We start from the raw sequence: 20,799 nt of genomic DNA on the forward strand, positions 1-20,799 counted from the left end.
GGGGCCTGGCGCCCAGACCTGGGCCTGAGCCTGGGACTAGATGGAAGGAGGGCCAAGTGTGGGTTACCAGGGGATTCAGGACTGACAGCTATAACAAGATGGGAAAGTTCTAGAGCTGATAGAACCCTCTGTGGGGCGAGGCCTGCAAGGAGGGAATTCTGTGGCAGTGCAATGAGTTGGCAGCTGGGGCTGGAGGACGGGTGGGGAGCTGTGTGACCAGGTCCTCCCCCCACACATGACAGCCATCTCGGCGCTGCGACCACCCCACAGGAGTGAGCCCCAGGCCTGGCAGGTACTCTCAGTGAACCGAAGCCTCGGGGCCCGGCTGCTGTGGACCCCACAGAAGGCGGGGCAGAGAGAGGGGAGCCCCAGGGTTCCCCCCATACCCAGCAGCTCTCTGGTTCCCCTTCTCCCGACTTCTGGCTCATATGCATGCGTGGTGTGTGGGAGCACTGGCCATCCCCTGGGACCCTGCGCACCCCTGTGCCCCCTTCCCCTGTTGGGTCCTGGCCTTTCTCCCACCCTGCAGCCCCAGCTGGGAGCCAGTGTAGAGCTAAAGGGAAGACCTGGCCCTGCCCCCAGAGCCGTGGGGCTTCCCCTCACACATGTTCCCTCACAACATGGGGGTCACGATGCCACCCTCTGCTGCCGTCACAGCCCTGTTCCCATGCTGGTTGCTCCTTGAGGGCAGGGCTCTCTCAGATTTGATTGTATCCCACAAGTCAGCAGATGACCCGGGTAGGGTCCCCATGGCTGGTGCCCAGTGGAGCTTTGGGAAATAACAGATGGGGTGGGCCCTGCGACTGGGCATCCCTTAAGCGTGCTGCCGTCTGGGGGACAGCCCTGCAGAGCTTCCACGAGGAGGCCACAGGCCACAGCGGAGCCTCCCCCGGAAAGCAGCGCGTCCTACTATCTGCGCTGCAGTCAGTGGCTGCTCCAGCCAAGTCCGCCTTCCTCTGGGAGATTTGGCAAGAAAATCTCTTGGGAGATTTTCCTCACCGTTTCCCCTCATTCCGCCGTCTTGGTCTGTGTGAGGTCTGCCCGCCAAGGTGGACCAGGTGGCAGTTTCACCACGATTCCCACGATGTGACACAGGTCACCAGCTTTCCGGTCTGCAGTGGGTATGTCCTTATGATCCCTTCCACCCACATTCAACTGCCTCCACTTAGCCAACCGTTGTTCTAGGAGCTGCCATGGCCAGCACACCTTCCCCTTTCTGGGACTAAATTAAATTCTCTGCTAAAAATTGAGTTTGGCTGGAAATAACACTGGCATGGCTGGAATTTTATGTCTCTCACATAAAAGAAGCCAAGGCAGAGCAGTCCGACCCTGCTGTCTTTCTGGCTATGGGGTCTTATGGCTTTATCCTCAAGAGTGCCTCATAGTCCTGCAAGGCTGCTGGAGAGCCAGCCATCTCCTACAACCCCTGTGTCACTGGACAGGGAGCAGGAGAAAGTAGGAAAATGGTAAAACAAAAAACCAACAAAAAACCTCACACACCTACCTGTGCCCTTTTTACAGAGGTTTCTCAGAATTTGCCAACTTCCTCAGATTGTTACTTGTCACCCTAAACAGCAAAGGACATTTGGTCCAATTTTAGCAGAACATTGCTGCTCAGAGTAAAATAAGCATTGTGCTACTTAGGAAGGAAGAAGTGGATACTGCTGTGCCTTTAGCGGGTTCTGCCAGGAGGGAAGACCCTTCATGCATTGTCTGTAACACGGAAAACCCTGAATCAACCGAGACTCCACACATCGGAGATCTGGAAGACTGAATCCAAGTCTGTCATTGGCTCCCTGAGGGCAGACATGGCATCACAGAATCTGAATCCGAGCACGTGCCCCCAAAAGGCCATGGAATGAGTCACTGAAATGGCTGATGTGGCCAGTTACACTGCACCAGACAAACTAGACCCTGCTGGGACCTCTGTGTCTCTTCTGCTGCCAACCACTGATGCCCCAACATTGGATGGCTCCTAACCATCCACACTCCTAACCATCCATTGTCTCTAACCATGCACACCCCTAAACATCCATGACCTTCAGAACATCATGGCCAGTCCTTCTTCTGCCTCCCAAGTCTCACACAACCTCACCTTTGACCTTGTCTCTCCTGGAACCGTACAGGGTGAAGGATTCTGGGAAACATGGTTCCCAGCGTATAGAATAACAATGAGACGCCAGAACACAGTGTCAGAAATCAGCTCAGGTCCTTAGAGGCAGCACCTACTGGAGAAGGGAGAGCGGACGCCCCTGGAAGGAGAGGCTGGGTGTGCACATGAGGGTTCAGGGTGCTGCCTGGCTGTTGGGTGGGGAAGGAGGAGACCCTGGGGGCTGGGTGGGTGGAGTGGGAGGGGCACAGCAGTCCCCAGCCTCAGCTCTCTCCTCTCCCGCCCTTCCATCCCTGTCACCTGGCGGGGGCTACAACTCGCAGCCCCATTCAAACCCCGGCTTACAAGCAGCACTCTAATCCATCCTCTATGTTGTCCGTGGGTTGCATGTCTCTAGTTCTTAAAGCTCTTTTGGCATACAACATTTTGGACATTTCATTAATCGAATTAGACCATATTTCCCTTAACGAGTTGTCTCACTCAGAAAGATTATGTATTCTTCCAAAATTTCCTCTGGAAGTTTCCATTTTTAACTTTTAAACCTCTAATCTACCTGAAACTAACCTTGTAAAGGTTATGAGAGGCTCGTCCGTGTTTTCCTGCCTGTTGCACTGAACTCGAGGGTCGTCACTGTCGTCTCTGTGGGATGCTGTTCCTGAGTCAGGCCGTCCCCACCCCCGCTGGCTATCCCCGTGGCAACACCACGTGGCCCTGAGTGTCCCGGTTACTCATACTCCCGCACCTGGCACACACCTGCTTGAAAATGAACAAAGTAAGCCTGTCGCTTCAAGAAATACCAACTGACAGCATTTGTGATCAATGATAAAATTCAAGCTTTCGTGCAAAAACTGGACATTTGAAAAACTTGCATCTGCCACCCAAAGTAAAGACTTTTCTGCTAAGCTTCACGGTGACACCAACAAAAGTAACTGAGAGTGGTTAATGAACCTCAACAACGTTTAGAAGACCTGCGTGTTCCAAGTGCTGAGCATGTGATGTCACGAAAGTGCGACGCAACAGGGAGGGTGTTCAGGTGCGAGATCGATGGATGGCTTCTAACGTGCTATGGCAGCGACAGTCCCTGATGTGGATTCGGACTCCGTGTCACAACTACCTGTAAGGAATCGGCACTTGTCGAGTTTGCTGCAGCCATCTGCAGATGTTATTACAATATCCCTTTCTTCTCCAAATACGCATCTGTGTGAGGCTGGATTTCCCATAGAAACTCATCCCTGCCAGCAAACACCCCACAGCAGCCTGAGTCAGGAGCCGGCCGGGGCCCAGCTGACCTCTCTCGGCCAGAGAGCATGGGACTGGTACCATAATGCCACCCTTCTCGCTGAAACTGGTTTCGGAAAAATGTATTTTCCACGCAACTGTTATTTATGTTAACATGTAATGGGTTTATTGATATTTTGAACGAACCATTTGTTTAAATCTGAGGTCTGATTTCTAATCAGGCAATCTTACAGGTATCAATACTGGTGGTTAGAACTCCCACGCACAAACGCTCTCTGGCACCTTCAATAACTTTGAAGAGAGGCTGGGGGTCCTAAGGCCACAGTTTGAAGTGGGTGCCCGAGGGCAGCCTGTGCGTGAAGAGCACGGTGGCTCCACTTTCCGACACCATGCCACCTCGCTCCTTGAGGGGCTGTGCCAGCTCATACACCCAAGTGCGGGCTCTCAGCTTCCGTTTCGAAGTGGGTGCCCCCTTCGATGCTGACAGCGGGCATGCCAAGCTCTTGAGTATGAAATGGTCCGTTGGGGTTTTGTTTTGCATTTCCCCATTGCTTCCGGGGGGGGGAGGGGGTGTCTTCCTAGCTCGTGGGCCCCTGACACCCATTGCACTCCTGTGTCACATAAATGTTAAAATAATCTTGTCTATTTCAAAACAACAGAAAACCCAGCATTACTGAGAGTCTAATTGGAATTACATTAATAAAATGATGACATTTTATTTCCTTTTGGGGCTTTCAGGAGGATGTTAAGTTTCTCCACATTCTCAGGTGTTTTTCGATTTTTCAATAAAAGTAAATAGTTGTCTTCATATGGATCCTATACCTTCCTGGTTACATTCACTCCTAGACATTCTGTAGTTTTTAATCATAACCGTTAATAAAACACGTTTCCATTCTCATATTTAACAGGTTTAAGGTGGTTTCAAAAACTCTTGGTGTTTTGGACATTTGGTTTTCTGGGTATACAAAAATACTATCTGAAAATAAAGGTAATGTTCATTTCTCCATTCATCTCTTATCCTGCTTATTTCATTTGTCTTAGTGCATTAGCTAATATTGTCAAAACAACATTAAATAATGGCCAGAGCAAGCACATTAATCGGGTTCCTGATTTGAGTTTTCTGTGTTCACATGTAATTTTGCTGAACCCTGTCAAATATTTTAGCATTTACTGATCTAGCCACGTTTTCCTCCTTAACGGGCCAATAACGTCAGAAGAAACGGGAAACTCACAAAGACATTGTTTACAAAGGGCTCGAGCCTGGTGGTCCCACAGCGAGCTCCGCCCGAGGGAGGTGACTCTGTTCCAGCCCGGGGAAAGTGACGGGCAGCACAGAGCCCTGACTCCCACTCTGACAGACAGCAGGGAAAAGACAACAGACCAAACCACCCCTTCGACAAACAGGAAAACACAACAAACACTGTGACTGACACCTGTGGTTACTGTAGTCCTAATGTTCCACGGTCATGACTGAGGAACAAAGATGTTTAAGGTGAAAACCTGCTACATAACAGAACCTGAACCTGTCGCCTCCTGAGGAAGCTTCTGGGTGTGGCTATCCTGCTGGGCCGCACGCTTGCTCGGGTGGGTCCAGCACCCTCTCAGGCCAGACGGCAGGGACTCAGTGTTCGCTAAACAAATGAGTTCTTGGGGGATGTCTTCTCTAAAAGGCAGATGGGCACCGGAGCTAGAGATCAGCTGGGCAAGCCCGCAGACTCAGGCCTTCCACACAAGCCATCTCCCAGCTCTCCATCCTGGTAGTGGGGTGCTGGAGCTCACGTCAGCCTCTCCTCCCCCTACGCGTTCGGTGACATCACATCGGTAGCTGAAATGGTCCTTGGTGGGAATATCTCCACCACGGAAACGCACAAGGTCACACTTCGGGGTCTAGCCACCACTGCAAGGCCTGGTAACTATTCACCAGACCCACCACTGTCTTCAGCCCCAAAGCCAAAGGGTTTGCGTCCATGGCAGGCACCTTCAGGGAGATCCCTGAGTAGCTGAGGGGGGGCATTGCCCGCCCAGCTCTGCCTCTGGCCTCTGCACCACTGGGCGACCACTGCCTGGCTAACCTCTGAGCCACTGAAGTGTCAGACGAGCTGGCAGTTGTCCCACCAGGATGATGTGTGATGAAATCTCCTGGCGGGCCCCCTCCACCACCCCCACCCCCAGCAGTTGGCCCAGCTGTAGCCACAGGGGCTTCCCTGGACCGTAAGTCAGTCCATTTCACCTGCCACTAACCCATGCACCGTGTCACCTCAGAACCTGCTCTGTGCGCAGCAATGTGCTAGTTCTGGGGAGAATCGTCTGCTGCTGTGCCCAGCCTCCATTACAGCCAGTGGCCAAAGCCGAAGCAGCCAACAAGCCTCAGGAGGAATCCCTTGGAGGAGCCTCTGGAAAGGTTTTCCACCAGCCAAGGGGCAGGAGGTGAGATTATCCTGCAGCCCTGGCTGCCCCACCCCAGCTCCTGTCCAGATCCCAGCAGCCGTGGCCCGGGCATGGGGAGCACCTCTCCAGCCTGGTGCCCCAGCTCTGTGCCGGCCCCTCCTCGACCTCCAGCCGGCTCTTCCTTTCCAGCGCTATCTCAACCCACTATGAGTTCACTTCTCTAGTCACGTGTTTGTCTCCCCACTGGGGCGTAAGCTCCGTGAGGACAGGCCTTGTCTCACCACCAGACCCCAGGCCCAGGAGACTGAACGGGGTCCCCGGTGCACATGAGCAGGCGTCATTACCTTTATTAGAGTTCTCATGGAGGAGGCGGTGGCAACCCCTGGCGTTCCAGGAACAGGAACAGAAAGGCGCTGGAAGGCCGCGGGCGGGCCAGGTTTGCTGGGTGTCGGAGGTTACTTTAGGGAAGACCGGACCCTGCTGAGGGAGAAGACTGGCCCCTCCTTCGCTGAGGTGCGAGCTGGCATGACCTGTTTGCATTTGCTTTTGTTTCCAGAACAGACCAACCCACCTGGCGCCTCCCCCCGGGCCTGGGAAGTGAGCTCTGCTTCCAGGTGGGAAGGAGAAATCACTATCAGAAGCCATTTCAAGTACCATGGATGGTGACTACGGTGGAAAGTGGACTCTATAATGGCACGTCCTTACTGGGGATTCACCCAGAGTTCCCCTGGAGTCCCTGGCTGTGTCCGAGGGGCTTTACTGCTGGACGTGGGGCCGCGGGGTCCCGGCCCGGAGCGGCAGCTAGGCACTGGACTTGGCGACCATCTTCTCCAGCAGGCTCATCATGCGCTCCTGCAGCTGCAGCCCCTGCACCTGCAGGATGTTCTGCTGGTCCAGCACACGGCGCACCTCGCGGCACGTCTCCTCCATGGCCCGGCTCAGCCGCCGCTGCTCGTCCAACATGGCCTCCAGCAGCCGCAGCTTCTTCTTCTGGAAGTGGCCGCTCTGCACCTTGCGCTTCTTCACAGGCCGTTCGTCTGACCTGGGAAGACAGCGCCGGTGCATGAACAGCAGGCACAAGGGCCCCACCCGGCCCTCCCAGCCCCTCCACTGGGTAAACTGGAAACAGGCCTCGGGGAGCTGGGCCACTGGCCAGGGCCCCACCGTCCATGCATGTGAGGGGGCAACGGTGGCTGCAGGCACTGCCGTCCACTGAGACCCAATGACCCAGTCACAGGACTTCCAAACACCCACAATCTGGGGGATGGGGAACACCCTGCCATGAGAGCACCCCCAAGCCCCCTGAGCTGGTCATGCAGGTTGGCACAGGCACGATGGAGGGACTCAGGGGTGGAGATAAGAGGAAGGTTGGGTGGGTTGGGGTGCTGGGCAATGTGGCTCCCCCGGGAAGCCAGAGGACACCAGTCTGGGCCGGCCTTGGACAGATGGGGAAACTCAGGTCCCAGAAGGAAGGGGCTGGGGAGGGGGGGCAGCAAGACAGGCACCCAGGACCTAGGCCTCCCTCCCCAGGGCCGGGACCTCTGGTGGACAGGAGGTAAGACAGCCCAAGTCCACAGCTCTCCCCTGGGCTCCCTGCTGTGGGGTGGTGGGTACCCCTGGTCTACAGGTCCCCACTGGTGGGCAGGGAGCCGCCAAATCCCACCAGACCCCAAGGCGCTGCCCATCTCCCAGTCTGAGCTCTATGTTTCTGAGCAGGACAGTGACCCAGCCAACCCCAGGGGTGGGAGAGCAGAGCTCTGGTACCCATGGCCCAGCCTTGGTGCAATGCCTGGGGTAGCTGTGAGTCTGGGAACTGGGCTCAATCCACAGAAACAATTGGCCATAAATCTCAGGCTTCCCAGCTAATTCGGTCTGGCTGTCAGCAAACACATTTTTGCCTGGGGTCTTTGCTGAAAAATGCCCTCCAGGGAAGGGGCACTGGACAAAAGAACTGCAGCCCCAACATCGGAGGCGTCAGAATCAGAGAGACACCCCCAGAGATGCCTCCCTTCCCCCACCCCATCTGACAGACTTGAAGACTGGGGCTTGGGGGAGAGGCAGAGCCATTGCTCAAATCCATACTCTTCCTGCTCACTTCCCCAAAATGCCAACTCCTATTCACCCTTGAAAGCCCACCCCAAATGTCCCTCTTCTGACCCCAGCCCCCACACCACACAGGTGTGGATATCCTGAGGGCAGGGTCACGTGGCAGGAAACATGTGATGCACAGCAGAAGGGACAGGTGTACCCACTGCAGCCAGTTATAAGGACACTCTGGAGACTCAGCCCAGCACCCCCTCCCTGGTACTGTGAGGACCAGCCGACCCAGCAAGAGCAGAGAGAAGGGGGACCCCAGGGTGGGGTCTGCTTGGGGTGAAGGGGAGTCCGTAAGCCAGAAGCTGAGGGGCAGGCAGGGAGGGCACACTGGGGTTGGGCGCTTGGCTTTCCTCCCTGTGCCCGAGTCTGTTCTCTCCTCTGACACTCCCAGCCATCCTTGGAAAAGCTATTGATTTGTCCTCATTTTATAGAGGGAGACTGAGGCCCAGAGAAGTCAAGAACATTCCACACAGCTAAAGAGTGACGGAGCCAGGAGACAAACCCAGTCTGTGGACAGGACAGCCCGTGCTTCCATAACTGGCTGCCTTCCTGTACGAGCCGCCCTGTCCGAGGTCGTCACGTCCGAGGCCGCCCCGTCTCCGCCTCCCCGTCTAAGGACCTCTTGTCTGAGGCTGTTGCATCTGAGGCCCCCACCCTGTCTAAAGCCGCCCTGTCTGAGGCACTCCCATCTAAGAGCCCCCTGTCTAAGGGCCCCCTGTCTGAGGCCCCCCCATCTGAGGCCTCTGTCTGGGGCTTCGCTGCACCTGGACACACACACCCCCTCATGCTTTGCAGCCAGCCAGGGATGACGGAGGACGCCACTGGCACAACAGCTGCCGCCTTCACCGCTCAAAGCCACTTGTCTGGACAGTGGGCTCCTGGCCCCACTGGTGGTGGGGCAGGAGAAGGGGACACACACTACCTGAACTTAAGGGACAGTAAGCTGGAGGAGCTGTCGGAGCGATCGTCCTGGAAGCGGCCTTCGTAGGAGCACTGGTTATACGGTAAGTACAGAGGGGTGGACTTAGCAGACGGCGACAGGGACGCCTCGGTCTGGGACGTGGAGGGCCCCGGCTGCTGGCCGTCCGGCAGTCTGCCATCGCAGGACTCAGGGACCTTGGCCAGAATCCTATCAATGGCTAGGTAATAGGGCCAGTCGGGCGGGACGGACTCGCTATCTGTCATGCATTTTAATTTCCTGAAACGAGAGACACAAGAGCCAAGGGTGAGAAACAGACTTACTCCCACCCGTCCCGCCCGGCCCTCGGCAGGGACACCGGGGCTCTGGGACCCGGGGGGCCATGTGGCACGGGCAGGAGCCACTTTTGGCCAGAAAGGCCTCCCCAGAAAAATCGGCTAGGCTCCAGGGCCAAGGTGACACTGCACTTAGAAAGAAGCCAGGCGTGGGACCTACACAGCCTTGGATGTGAAACGGCAGCACATGCTCCAAACGTGAGTGAGGTCATGGTCAGTACTGCGACCTTGGGCTGACTGCTATTGTTTCTGTCTTTCATGTGCTGTAGTTTCTACTCTCTGCCATGAACAAATACTGCTTCTAAATAAGTCAGCCAGCCGTGGTACAATACTGTAACGTAATAAAACATAAGACACACATGGAATAGAATATCATGATGTAATAAAGTATGCAACACGAACAAAAAATACTGTAATATGAAAAATGCAGTTTTCTAAAGAGGACGCCTCAGGGAACGAGAACCACTGGAGTTAAGAGCACAGTCTTCAGTGTCCAACAGATCTGAGTCTGTCTCGGCCCCACCACTTTGCTGTGTGACCTTGGGCAGGTTCATTAACCTCTCTGAGCCTCCATTTTCACATCAGTAAAATGGGGATGATCAAAGTGAGCTCCTCACATGGCTGTGGGAAGGATTTAATGACAATAGCCAGGGTCTGACAAATAGCGAGCTATCCAGACAGCGTGTTGGCTGAAGGTATCAAGATGCAGTGCGGCTGGGCCTGACGGGACCCCTTCTCACGCTGCCTGACCTCCCTACCCCATGCAGACCTCGAGCCAAGGGTCTGCACAGTGCAGCTCTGCCCAGCACGGGCCTGAGCGGTTCGCAGGCCCTGCGCCCTGCCCTCCCATGCAGATGGGCCCTGGGCCTAGACCGTCCTCTGGAGGTGACGGATGGGGACAAGGGGCTGCCAGGCCAGGAAAGCAGCCACAAGGGGGCGGGTGCATGCTCTCTGCCCCATCAGACCCAGCCTCAGCCTGTGGTCCCCCATGTTCCCTGCCCCATGTTCCTCCCAAATGTGGGGAGCCCTTGGAGCTAGAGTGCCCCGTGGCTGATGGCTCCTGTCTCCCAACATGGGTTCCCGACCAGGGTGTGGCCACTGGTCACTAGATATAATGGGCTGGCCATCTGAATGAGTGGCCCCCAACAAATAAGTGAGCAGAGCCCAGCCATGGCAGGGAGTGGCCTTGGCAGCAGCACCCACCAAGTGACGTGTCCTCAGCAGACAGCCAGGGAGAGGTGACATGGGGAGGAGCACACCTGCCCCGTCTTCCCAGCCACGGGACAGACGTCTGTCACCCTGTAGGGCTGCGCAGGTGCTGGGCGCAGGGGCGAGACTGGCCTGGGCCCACACCCAGCCTCCACCCGGGCTCCCCTCCAGCCCCTCTGGAGCCCCAGCTTCTGTTTGGCTCCACTCAAGCCAGCCCACTCCTTGGAGAAAAGAGAAAAGGCCTGCTCCCAGCATGGGAGCCCCTGAATTCTAACAAGCCATGCTCCACGGGACCGGCCTCCCCCCCAGGCTTCCTTAGCCTGACAACCTTAATATATAAAGAGCTACTGTGAAAACACAAGAAAACGCCCTGCTGTGGATAGGCCCTCTCGGGGGACAGATAAAGAACGAGTCAGCCAAAGTGTTGGCCTGTTAACTAAGGGCTGGGCAAGCCACGCCCCTCTCCAGCTCTGGGCCTGTTTTTCCCTGGGTGAAAGGGAGCTGTGAGGTGCCACAGTGTGCAACGTTCTTCCTAAGCTGTGAAGTGCTGTGCACATGTGCAGCCCTCACCCCTGCCCCGGGAGTGGAGGCCCCAGGTGCCCGCTCTGCTGCACCCCCATCTCCTGTGGCTCCTGGGCCCGCGTGCCCCGTCTCCAGGAATGGAACTGAATCCTTCCCCTGAGAGTCAGTAGCCTTCCAGGATAAATAATGAATAACCCGCCAGACACCAATCAGAGCCTGCGTTACAGTCAGAGGGGAGGCCAGTACCAGCCAGCAGCACCGCTGTGCCCCCCCCCCCAGGCACTGAGGGGCGTCGGCAGACACTCAGCCCTGGGCGTCCCAGAGCCACAGCTGGGACCTAACACTGATTCTCCAAGTGGCTCTGATGCCTTCTGGGCCCGACCTGGCTGGGGCAGGGGCTGTGAGTCAGAAAAGGACCTTTGCATGGGGGCCAGGCTCTGGACCTGCTCCTGCAAGGGCCATAAAAAGTTAGATGGATGCAACTGAAAACAGGTTTTTGGTGTTGTCAAGGGCCTGCAGAGCCTCTGCGCACCTCCAGGTTGGGGGGGTCGTCTCCTTGCCTGTGGAGGGGGGAGGGTCCTGCCCACAGGGTGTGGCCCAAGGTGCCCGAGGCAGCCCTGCAGGGCCCGGTCTGCACCCAGCCCTGGGCACAGCTCTGCTTCCTGCAGCGGCTAGGCCTGGGACCAGCTGGACACCTGCCCGTCCTCCCAGGACACTGACAGGCCCAGCCGTTCCCAGGCCGCCCACAGGACCCGGGGCGCTCGGTGCCGCTCTTGCCCACGGCCTCTAGCTCTTGCTTGACATTCACCCCAGCAAGACCCTGGCATGCCCGCGACCTTCACCCTGCCAGTGACCTTCACCCTGACCATGACCCTCTGCAGGTAGGCATGGGCCCTACGCCTCCCAAGGTACCAGGCACACGGGCCACACTCGGCTCCCTCCCTGGACGCTGCCCCACCCCGGAGCCCATCTTTGGCCCTGACCCAGCAGCTCCCCTCAGGCTGCCTGGGAAGCGGGGCCACCTTGGGATGAGCAGAGGCAGAGGTGGGGCCAGGCCTGGGGCCCCAACCCTTCCTTCCACAAACAAGGCCCCTCCCATAGTGGGACCCTCCTGAGCACCCAGGGTTGCCCAATCAGCCCTCACCTGCTCCCTGACCCTGAGGGCAGCACGACGCTGTGCTCACAGCCGGCTCAGGAGATGCTGAGAATGAGCATCAGGACCGTGCAGGGCTCATGGGCCGGGAGCTGAGCCTCTTTCTTGCCTCGGGCCTCAGTTTCCCTGTCTGTACAGCAGCGTCCCGCCACCCTGCTGCAGAGCCGAGCCTGGGATGGCAGCCTGCAGTCTCCTGGCCGCAGTGTGTAGGCCAAGGGCCAGCCACTGTGGGGGCCTGGGGGACAGTGCTAAGGGTGCCCTTGGGATGGCGTTGGAAGAGGCTCCGAGGAGAGCCGGCCTGTGTCTGTCCCAGCCCTGCCCTCACTGGGTCTCAGTTTCCCCACCTCCCCAATGCGAGGCTGCACCAGTGGTTCCTGAGGCCCCATGTTGCCCTGTGGGGCCTGTCCAGGGCGGGCCTCACGTGGGCCATTCCAGTGGGGACCCCAGGCCCTCCCGGGGCGGGGCCGGCGGAGCCGAGTGCGTAGGCACGTGGAGGCCTACCTGTACTGGAAGGTCATGTTGGTGATCTTGATTTTGATCTCCTCGCCCAGCCGGCGCTCACCGGTCATCTCCAGCAGCTTGCTGGCCATCTTCTCATACACCTTGGCATTGCGCTTGGTCTGCTTCAGCTCGTCGAAGAACTCCTCCCAGACGAGCATGAGGCCGCGCATCTCAGCGTCCGTCCAGTTGCGTGCCCGCCGGTGCTTCTCCGTCTGAGGAGATACAAGGTAGCCGGGTACTTCGGCTGCCGCCATGCTGGAGGCACCTGCGGGGTTAAAGGACTGCGTTCAGGGAGGCTGGCTGCGGCCTGCACACCACAGCGGGCGGGAGCCCCGCTCCTGGAAGGCAGCTCCGCGCTCAAAATGGGGCCTACATCTGACAGGCAGGAATTTAGTTAAAAGCTTTTAAACGGGAAACGTCATTTTGATGTCACGTTTCCATAGCAACAGAGCAACTGCATAAGCTACAACAACAGAAACCTTTTAACTGAAAGCGCAGGAATCAGGGCCACCGTGACGGGCCATCAATATTGCAGCGGACGGGCCAGGCCCAAAACCGGCGGCCCAGGCTCCCAGCCCTGCCTCCGCCCAGCCCGGCTTCCAGGCCTGTCTGGCCCAGGCCACACGGAGCCAGGAGCCTGCCCTGGGCTGACCGGGCGCTGGAGGAGCGGGGTCCAGGTCCTCACCTCAGTCTGGCCCTGGCTCACGACGGCTGGGGGCCCGGGAGAGCCCAAGATAGGGAGTTGGAGTGTGACACACGAGGAGAGCATGGCAGACAGAGAGGGAGACAGGGAGACTGAGAGGACAGACAGAGTGGGTGGGAGGAGCAGGAATGGACAGAGAGGGGGCAGATACAGGAGCAGATACCCCCAGGGACATGCTAACACTCACGCCCGAGGGCCCCATGCACCGTGTCCCCAAATAACATGTTCACATTTTGTGACAGGAAGTATGAATGTGTAAATGCCAGGCTGGTGAGTGGGGCTCTGGCTTGAGCAGACTCAGCTCTGCCCATCTGCGGGCGCGTCTCCCTCCCTGCAGGTGGGGCTGGCTGCTGACCTGGCTGAGGTGGGGTCGGCTGAGGAGCCAGGACAGTTTCTAAAGCCAAATAGTACCTGGGAGCATGTGGTGTGTGAGTCCCTCCTGCCCTGAGCAGCCCACTACAGCCCTGACCACCCTGCATTAGCGCCCTCTGTACCCAGACCTGCCTGCTCCCCCTGGCTGGGCGGGGTGCTCCCTGTATCCCCCGTACCCCACAGGAAAGGGTTTGGTACAGGCCTGCTGTGTAAAGTAACGTACAAATGAAGGGGCCAACCCCAAGTAATCCTCCTTCCCTTCCCAGTAGATTACCTAGACTTGGCCTTCAGTCTTACTGGCAAACTCCTATTCATTCTTCAAAACCCCGTTCTGACATTACCTCCTCTCTGAAGTCTTCCTACTTGACTTCAGTCTGTCTTCTATCCCTTTTCCCTCCTGCCAATTGGACCCACCTTTAGCCAGCTTGTTTCACTTTCTCCCTTCCAGCTCTGTGACCCTGGGTTAAGAACACTGGCAAAAGTGACAGTAATGAGAATTGAGCACTTTGAGCGTAGGACACTGTTCTAAGTGACATATTTGTGTGTTTTCTACTTTGATCCTCAAGGCACTCTTGTTGAGGGAGGCTGACACTGTTGTTATTCCCATTTTACAGATGAAAACCCTGAGGCTGGAAAGGTGAGGTCACCCTGTGGACAAGGTGCTGGGCTGGGCCAGGCTTTGAACCCAGGCAGGCTGCCTCGGAGCTGGGTCTGACCCCATGCTGGCAGGCAGGCTCTCTGTGAAGGCCACTGTCACCTGTCCTTTGCACCCATGATGTAGCCAATGCAAACTGCTGCAGCCTGGGCAAATGCTCCCCACCGCTCCCAGGGTCTGGCTGGGGTCCTTGGCCGTCGGACCCTGGCCCTGCCTCAGTGGGCCTCTGTCAGGGCTTGACAGGCTCATCCCGATGTCCTGAGGGCCAGGACACCCAGACACTGACCTCCAGCACTGGCTGGGCTGGGAGGGCACTGAGACAGTGTGACTATAATGGGAGGGGGGGTTGTCAGCAAAGGTGGGCTTTAGAGTGAGGCTAGGGCTGCCTCCCTCCCCCACCTCAGCGGGGCTTAGGGACCAGCCAGGGGACAGGAGACCAGAGCAGGAGAGCCTGAGGGGACTGCAGAGAGCAAGGGCCACCTAAAGGCATCAACATTCGAAAGTTAGAAGATTGAACTCCAGCAAGTGGCCAACTAGCATGAGCCCACGGAACCTGCTGGACAGGCCCTGATGGCCATGTGGAGCCCAGCCCCGCCCCCAGACACATGGTACCCTCAGGGTTCTTCTGGTGGTGGCCTGAACTCGGGAGCTGCCCGGGATGGGCTGGCGGCTGGGGCACCCTCCTCCCTGGTCAGAACTGGAAACGCAGTGGGACAGGTGTGGGCATGTGTGGGTCAAGGCCTGACCCTGCCATCAGCTCCCGGTGGGAGCCCCTCTTCTCTGGGCCTCAGGGGTCACCTGGGGACATGGTGACACCAGCGCCTGGCCGTGCAGCACCCCTGCATTCCTGGACTGCCTGGGTACCTGGCAGAGCACTCAGGAGTGTTTGCAAAGTAAATGACTGGAAGGCCCCACTCCTCACACAAAGGATGTGGCCCCTCAGGTGTCCTGGTGCTGTCTCTGGCCCCCTGAGCACACGAGGTGGGGGCCAGGGAGATGCAGGCAGGGCCTGGCTGGAGCAGAGGCTGGATGCTGGCAATGGCTGCTGCCCCAGGGTTCCCGGCCTGGGTAACACCCGGACAGCCAGTCCCACTGCCCAGGGGCAGCAGCTGGCCCACGCAGTGTCTCTGGGCCTGACACCCAAGTGGCACCAGGGAGGTGCCTACGCCTCCTGTTTGCCCTCCAGCTGGCATGTCCAGGGAGTCAGGGTAAGAGGCTGGACTCCAACTGTCTCTTCTCAGGTTTCAGTGGACACCAGAAGCCCAGCACCCCTGGGGGCGGTACCGGAAGCAGAGCCCTCATGTTGGGTCCCCAGAGACAAGCAGCTGGGTGTGTGTGGGGAGGGCCAAGCACCTAGCTGTGCCGGCCCGGGGGGGGGGGTCCTGTCTGTCCTCATCTGCGGAGGGGGGTTCCATACCTTGGCACAGCTGCATGGCCTGCTGGGACCCTCAGTGTCTGAGGGAGGGGGGGCAGAGGGCTAGGGGCTGGGCATCCGGCAGCACCTGCGGGGAGAAGGGGCAGTCAGGCCCACGTGGGAGCCCAGGGCAGGAAGCGTGCAGCCCCTCAAGGGTCCAGGCAGCAGTGATTGGGGCCTATGACAGTGGGTAGGGAAGTCTGGTGCTGGAAGAACTTCCAGCCTGGGCAAAGGGAGGAAAGCACACCAGGTGCGTGTGGGGGGTGTCCAGGCTGGGGGGCGGCAGGGCAGGGCAGAGCCGTGGGACGGCAGGGGCCTGCTGACACCATCACCCTTTCCATGTACACCAGCAGCCCACACCCTAGCTTTGCGCCCTCGGTGAGCAGGCTTCAACCCTGACCTGATGGCTCCCCTGGGCCCACCCACACCCCAAGCGCCCTCTGGGCCAGGACAAGTGAAGGCCTGGCCCGTGGCTCCCCCCCCCCCCCATGCAGGGTGAAGGCCTGAGAACCCCAGAAGCCCTACAGGACATGGCTGTGACAGGGTGAGGCCGTATGGGTGGCGCCTGGGTTTCCTGCTTGGGAGGCCGTGGACGAGCCATCCAGCCACATGGAGGAGCCTGACTGCAGACACCCCAAAGCCCATGGGAACCTCAGAAGACACTCGTGGTTTCCCAAACGTCTTTATGACTCCACAAAGCGGGTCAACCTCTGTGCCCCTGGGCCCTGGCAGAACACTGCCTCCAGCAGCGCTCAGACCTACTGCTACGCTGCCGAGGGCTGAGGTGCGGGCCACCCCACACCCAGTGCTCAAGGGTCTCAGGTCAGAAGCAGGGGTTTCCTCTGGGAAAAGTAGGGTCTCGCCCTCTCCTGAGGACCTCTCTGCCGTGGTGGGCAAGCAGGGGACGTGTGGCAAACAAGCCCACTCACACCAGGGGCTCTTTCTGGAAATGACAGGTAGACCAGGTGTGCTCAGGTGTGCCAGCCAGGGTCTGGCTGTCCCAGCGTGGCCCAGGCAGGGGACTACAGCTTAGGTGGCTCTGAAGGGTGAGGCCACGGGGCACAGGAGTTGTGTCACAGAGGAAACAAATTAGATGAAGTCACTCCTGTAAACGTTCAGAGCAACTGAGATGAGACCGGAGGCCGATGTGGCCTGCCCCCTGGTCCTGGCAGCCAATGCTGTCACCATCCCTGTGCCTCAGGAGGGTAGGGGGCAGAGCGGCCACAGAGCCTCAGGGAAGCCCACGTGCAGTCACACCGCTGAGACCCAAGTGCAGGGCTGGGCAGCCCATGCTTGTCTCCAGGCAGCCACTGCAGTGTTGCTGGGGCACTGCCTGCCGACCACTCCCATCAAATGAGTGGAACCCACATTTCCAAAGTAACTGCCTGAGCAGCCCACAGCCTAGAGGTTTTGTGTCTGCAGGTTGGAGGTAAACACCTGCACCCCGAGTTTACCACGGCCCCAACCGCCCAGGCTCCCAGGGAGGGTCTCACCAGAGCTAAGGACGTGCCCTGTAGCTGGGCAGACTTCCAGAGGCGCTGGACTCTCAGGTGACAAGGACTTGCAAGCTCAAATGGGCGTGGCACACACTGCCACACACTGCAGCCCAGGGGCATGGTGCCCACGGCCAGGAAGGCACAGGGGCCAGCCGGGCCGCAGGGGCATGGCGGGTCTGGGGGGTGGGTCAAAAGCTGGGTCATGGCTCTGCGTGAGCACTCTACTCCCGACCCAGCCTCTACCGCCCCCCCCCCCCCCAGGGCCCTGGGCCGAATGTGGAGGCAGATTCAGTGCCAAAACCACGTGGCCCCTGCATAACTGGATTATGTCATTTAACCAGCATGGTTCCTGCAGCCGTATCTGCTGAGCAGAAGACCCGGCGCTGTGGTCTGTGGGCACAAACGCGGGTCTTCCCTTCGAGGTGTCGGCGTGTGTGGTGCAGCAGCAACCTCTGCTCCCCCAGCAGGGTGTAGGTCCTCGAAGCAAAGCAGGCCTTGCACAGCAGTTCACGGTTTAATTCCTTGCCTTTAATTCAGATGTACAATGTTTGCAGCCGTTTCAAAACCTTAAACATACATCTCACGTCAGTCCTGTTCAGAAGCGCACAGTCAGGTGTGGGCCCGGCTCCAGGATGCGCGCCTCACAGCCCTGCTGGCTCACCACTCGGTGGAGACGGGGTGGTGGTGCAAGGTGACTCAAATCCCACAGACAGCCACTCTGCCGCCCCTAGCTCAAGGCGGAGTCACCGGCGGCGGGTCCTTGAGGCCCGGGCGCCCCCTGGTGTGCAAGGGGAGCAGAGTGCAGTCCAGAGCCAGATGCTCCCAGTAGCACTCAGGGGGTGGGGGCTCCTTCCATCGCATTGCTAAGTGACAGGCTCACAGGGGAGCGTGTCCCCTGAACCTTCCGGGCCCTCTGAGCGGCCCCTCCCTGCTGAGCATGTGCGCAGGCCACAGCCCGGGACGTCTTCTCCAAGGACCCGGCCCCAACTTCCCAGCCAGCGACTGTCACAGCTGTTCTCTGGGTCCCACCCATCGCCCCCTGGACAGAACAAGTCGAGTGTCACCCAGGCTGGTACTCGGTTTCGGGCACTCACCCCAGAGGGAGGGCTAGAGCACAAGTGAGGGCACATACTGGGAAGGATGCTCAGATGTGGAGGAAACTTATTCCACTCCCCCCAAATCAGATAACCAAGCCCACTGCAGCCCCGGCCACTGAGGGGACCTGGGCCTGCGAGGCAGCGAGCAGTCATTGCCGTTCAGAGTCTGAGCCACGGAACCGACAGCACGGCTCATCTCAGCTCCAGGAGAAGCTGCCCACGGCCCCAAGGGCTCGGAAGTGACCCCGGCAGCGAGTGTCTGGGTATAGGGGGTCCTTAGGGTAGAGGCCTTCTCGGATGCCACATTCTGGGTGTCTGAAGGTGTTTCAGCATCATCCTTTCCTCCTGAAAGGGCAGCGCTGCTGACAAAAGTGCGAGCAAACAGTATTAAAGGGCACTTGGCAGCTGGCAAGGCCACCGGCGCACACTCGGCGGGGCGGGGCCAGCAGTGGGGGAGGGGGGCACGTTTCTGGAGAGGACACGCTGAAGTGCACTGAGGAACTAGTCTACCCTGGTTGCGTTCAGATCTTTCCTGGTATCACCAGGAAAACAAAACAATCCCCACAAAAAAACCCCTGGCAATCAAATGAATGATATTTTCAACAAATCTGCGTTGAGGAAATGATTGGTACCTGCCAGACATCCAGGAGCGTAAAGTCATAATCCCCTCCTCAGAGCTGACAAGGGGGCCTATTTCCTCAGTGGGATTTAATGAGCAATGACCCCCACTCTCAGACGTCCCAGTCACGCAGCCGACTCCATGTGGCAGGCCTAAGAAAAGTCAGCCTCTACAAAGAACTGACGGCATTCCTAGAGGCCTTGCATATTTATATCTTGAGATACACAGATAACTATAGACACGTACACACGCATATGGACAGCCCTTATCCAGGGGTACAGTGACCACCCATAAACGCACACCCATCTCCGGAGCACACAGGCACGTCTTCGGGTCGGCACCTATCGCCAGAGCTGGGCTCCAAAACCCCTTGTTAAGAACTGATTGCTTAGACCACGTCGCAAGCAAGGGAAGCCCGTGACAGGAGCCCTAAGGGGAAGGTCCCAAAGCCTACGCTCAGCATTGTTTATAAGTGCAAACACCTAACCAGGAACCCACCGGCCGTGGTGCATGCATCTCAGAGCTGCTGGAATCTCGGGAGGCAGCACGTTCTGAGAACTCCCCGTGGTCACAAACCCTCTCACAGACGTTTTAGGGCAGAAGCTAGGATGAGAAACGGGGACCCAAAGTGAGAAAGGGTCAGCGCTGACTTTCTTTCTTCTTGTTAACCCTCAGCGGAGCCCCTATGGGCCTGCTCAGATGTGCCCCACTTCCACCATCACGCCTGGCTCAGCTGGGTCTCTGCTGGGGGTTGGCGGGAAAAGCCAAGGGCTGCTCTGGGGAGGAGCCCCACAGCCGCCCCTCACGTGCGTGGGCAACGGGCAAAGCTTGCACCTCAGCTGGCCCAAGGGAGTGGGGCAGCTTGGGTCAGACCCCCTCGCTGGCCGTGTGCACAGTGGTGAGACGTCAGGTCCTCACACGCAGACGTGAAGATAACTAATCAAGTAGCAAAAGGCTCTTCCTCCTTCGCAGACTCCAGAAAACAACTGCAAACTTATCTCCACTCACCACAGGAACTACCCCCTACCCTGACTGCACTTGAACTGCTGACCAAATGGCCAGCCTGCCCCTGGGGACCAAGGAAGCAGAGCGCCCACAGGGCCTTGCGGCCCACAGCAAGCAGAGCCCCACCCCTACGCTCTGAGCTCCTAGACCCACGTCAGCCTGACTGCCCAGGGCTCATGTGCATCCGATGGTTTGACTGCTTTGGGCCTGGAAACAGAAAGCTGGTCCAGGGGCCTGGGCCTGCGCTAGAAGCTACACCGAGGAGCATGGGCTGGCTGGTCACTGCCCGACCCATCTCATTCCTGCCCTGTCCCTGGCCCAGTGGGCACAGACCCGGCTGTCCTGGGCTGAAAGGAGGCCCGGCGTAGCGGCTGAGGAAAGGGGCACAAGGAGTGCTGTGGTCTTTCTCCGACAGTTGCCCACACACCAAGCTTTGCTCTGGACCAAGAGGTCCAGACAAATGTGACTGTTACACCTTCGGGGTGGCCGGGCCAGGCGTGCACGCGGGGCCACAGGGGAAGCCCTGCAGTGGCCGGCCAGCCCCAGGGCAGACCACAGGGCAGCCCAGAGCCAGTCCGAGACGGGAGCGGAGGCTCTGGGTAAGACGCAGGCTGCTGGCCCGGCCCGCTCAGGGCCAGCGAGGCCGCCCCTCACTGCTGGCCCCTCAGGAAGAGGTTGCTGCAGGCAGAGGGGCCCCTGGACACAGGACAGCCGAGTGGGCACTTGTCAGTCCTTCAAGGGGCTGGGCAGGGACTTCCTGATACAGACATCTGAAATCGACACTTCTCTACGTTCTAACGGGTGTAAATGCATAAAAAAGGGTGGCACATGCCTGAAATGTGTCAGCGTGTTAAGGAGAAATTAGGTGTTAGGTGAGAGGGGCTGCTGGACATGGGAGAGGGACAGGCTGTCCGCTCCCAAGGAGGCTGTGGCATGCAGCACAGACTTTACACGGGCATAGCAAG

The 20,799-nt window shown here is 58.5% G+C and overlaps 1 protein-coding gene across 4 annotated transcripts; it reads right to left on the reverse strand.

Moving 5' to 3' along the window:
• Positions 1-6,405: 6,405 nt before the first annotated feature.
• On the reverse strand, positions 6,406-17,241 carry MSANTD1 (Myb/SANT DNA binding domain containing 1). 4 transcript variants are annotated; one of them, XM_074320575.2, is made up of 5 exons: positions 17,111-17,241; positions 15,621-15,705; positions 12,474-12,738; positions 8,757-9,032; positions 6,406-6,779 (listed from the first exon to the last, which is right to left on the reverse strand). In XM_074320575.2, the coding sequence occupies exons 2-5, from the start codon at positions 15,634-15,636 to the stop codon at positions 6,539-6,541; spliced, it is 798 nt and encodes a 265-aa protein (XP_074176676.1). In that variant the 5' UTR covers positions 15,637-15,705; positions 17,111-17,241; the 3' UTR covers positions 6,406-6,538. The 4 variants fall into 4 exon arrangements, with proteins under 4 accessions (XP_074176676.1, XP_074176695.1, XP_074176690.1 ...); XM_074320594.2 differs by having other exon boundaries at positions 12,474-12,685; positions 17,111-17,126; XM_074320589.2 differs by lacking the exon at positions 17,111-17,241 and having other exon boundaries at positions 12,474-12,685; positions 15,621-15,761.
• Between the last annotated feature and the right edge of the window lie 3,558 nt (positions 17,242-20,799).

Source organism: Rhinolophus sinicus, chromosome 1 (assembly GCF_057876585.1).
Source record: "Rhinolophus sinicus isolate RSI-liver-muscle chromosome 1, RSI-T2T, whole genome shotgun sequence".
NCBI lineage: Eukaryota > Metazoa > Chordata > Mammalia > Chiroptera > Rhinolophidae > Rhinolophus > Rhinolophus sinicus.

Bases quoted from the DNA above. Each gene is read 5' to 3' on its own strand.
- MSANTD1 (XM_074320575.2), bottom strand. The intron at 9,033-12,473 runs GTAGGCCTCCAC...CTCTCGTTTCAG, and splicing joins AACATGACCTTCCAGTACAG to GAAATTAAAATGCATGACAG. The intron at 6,780-8,756 runs GTAGTGTGTGTC...CTGTCTTCCCAG, and splicing joins TTACTGTCCCTTAAGTTCAG to GTCAGACGAACGGCCTGTGA.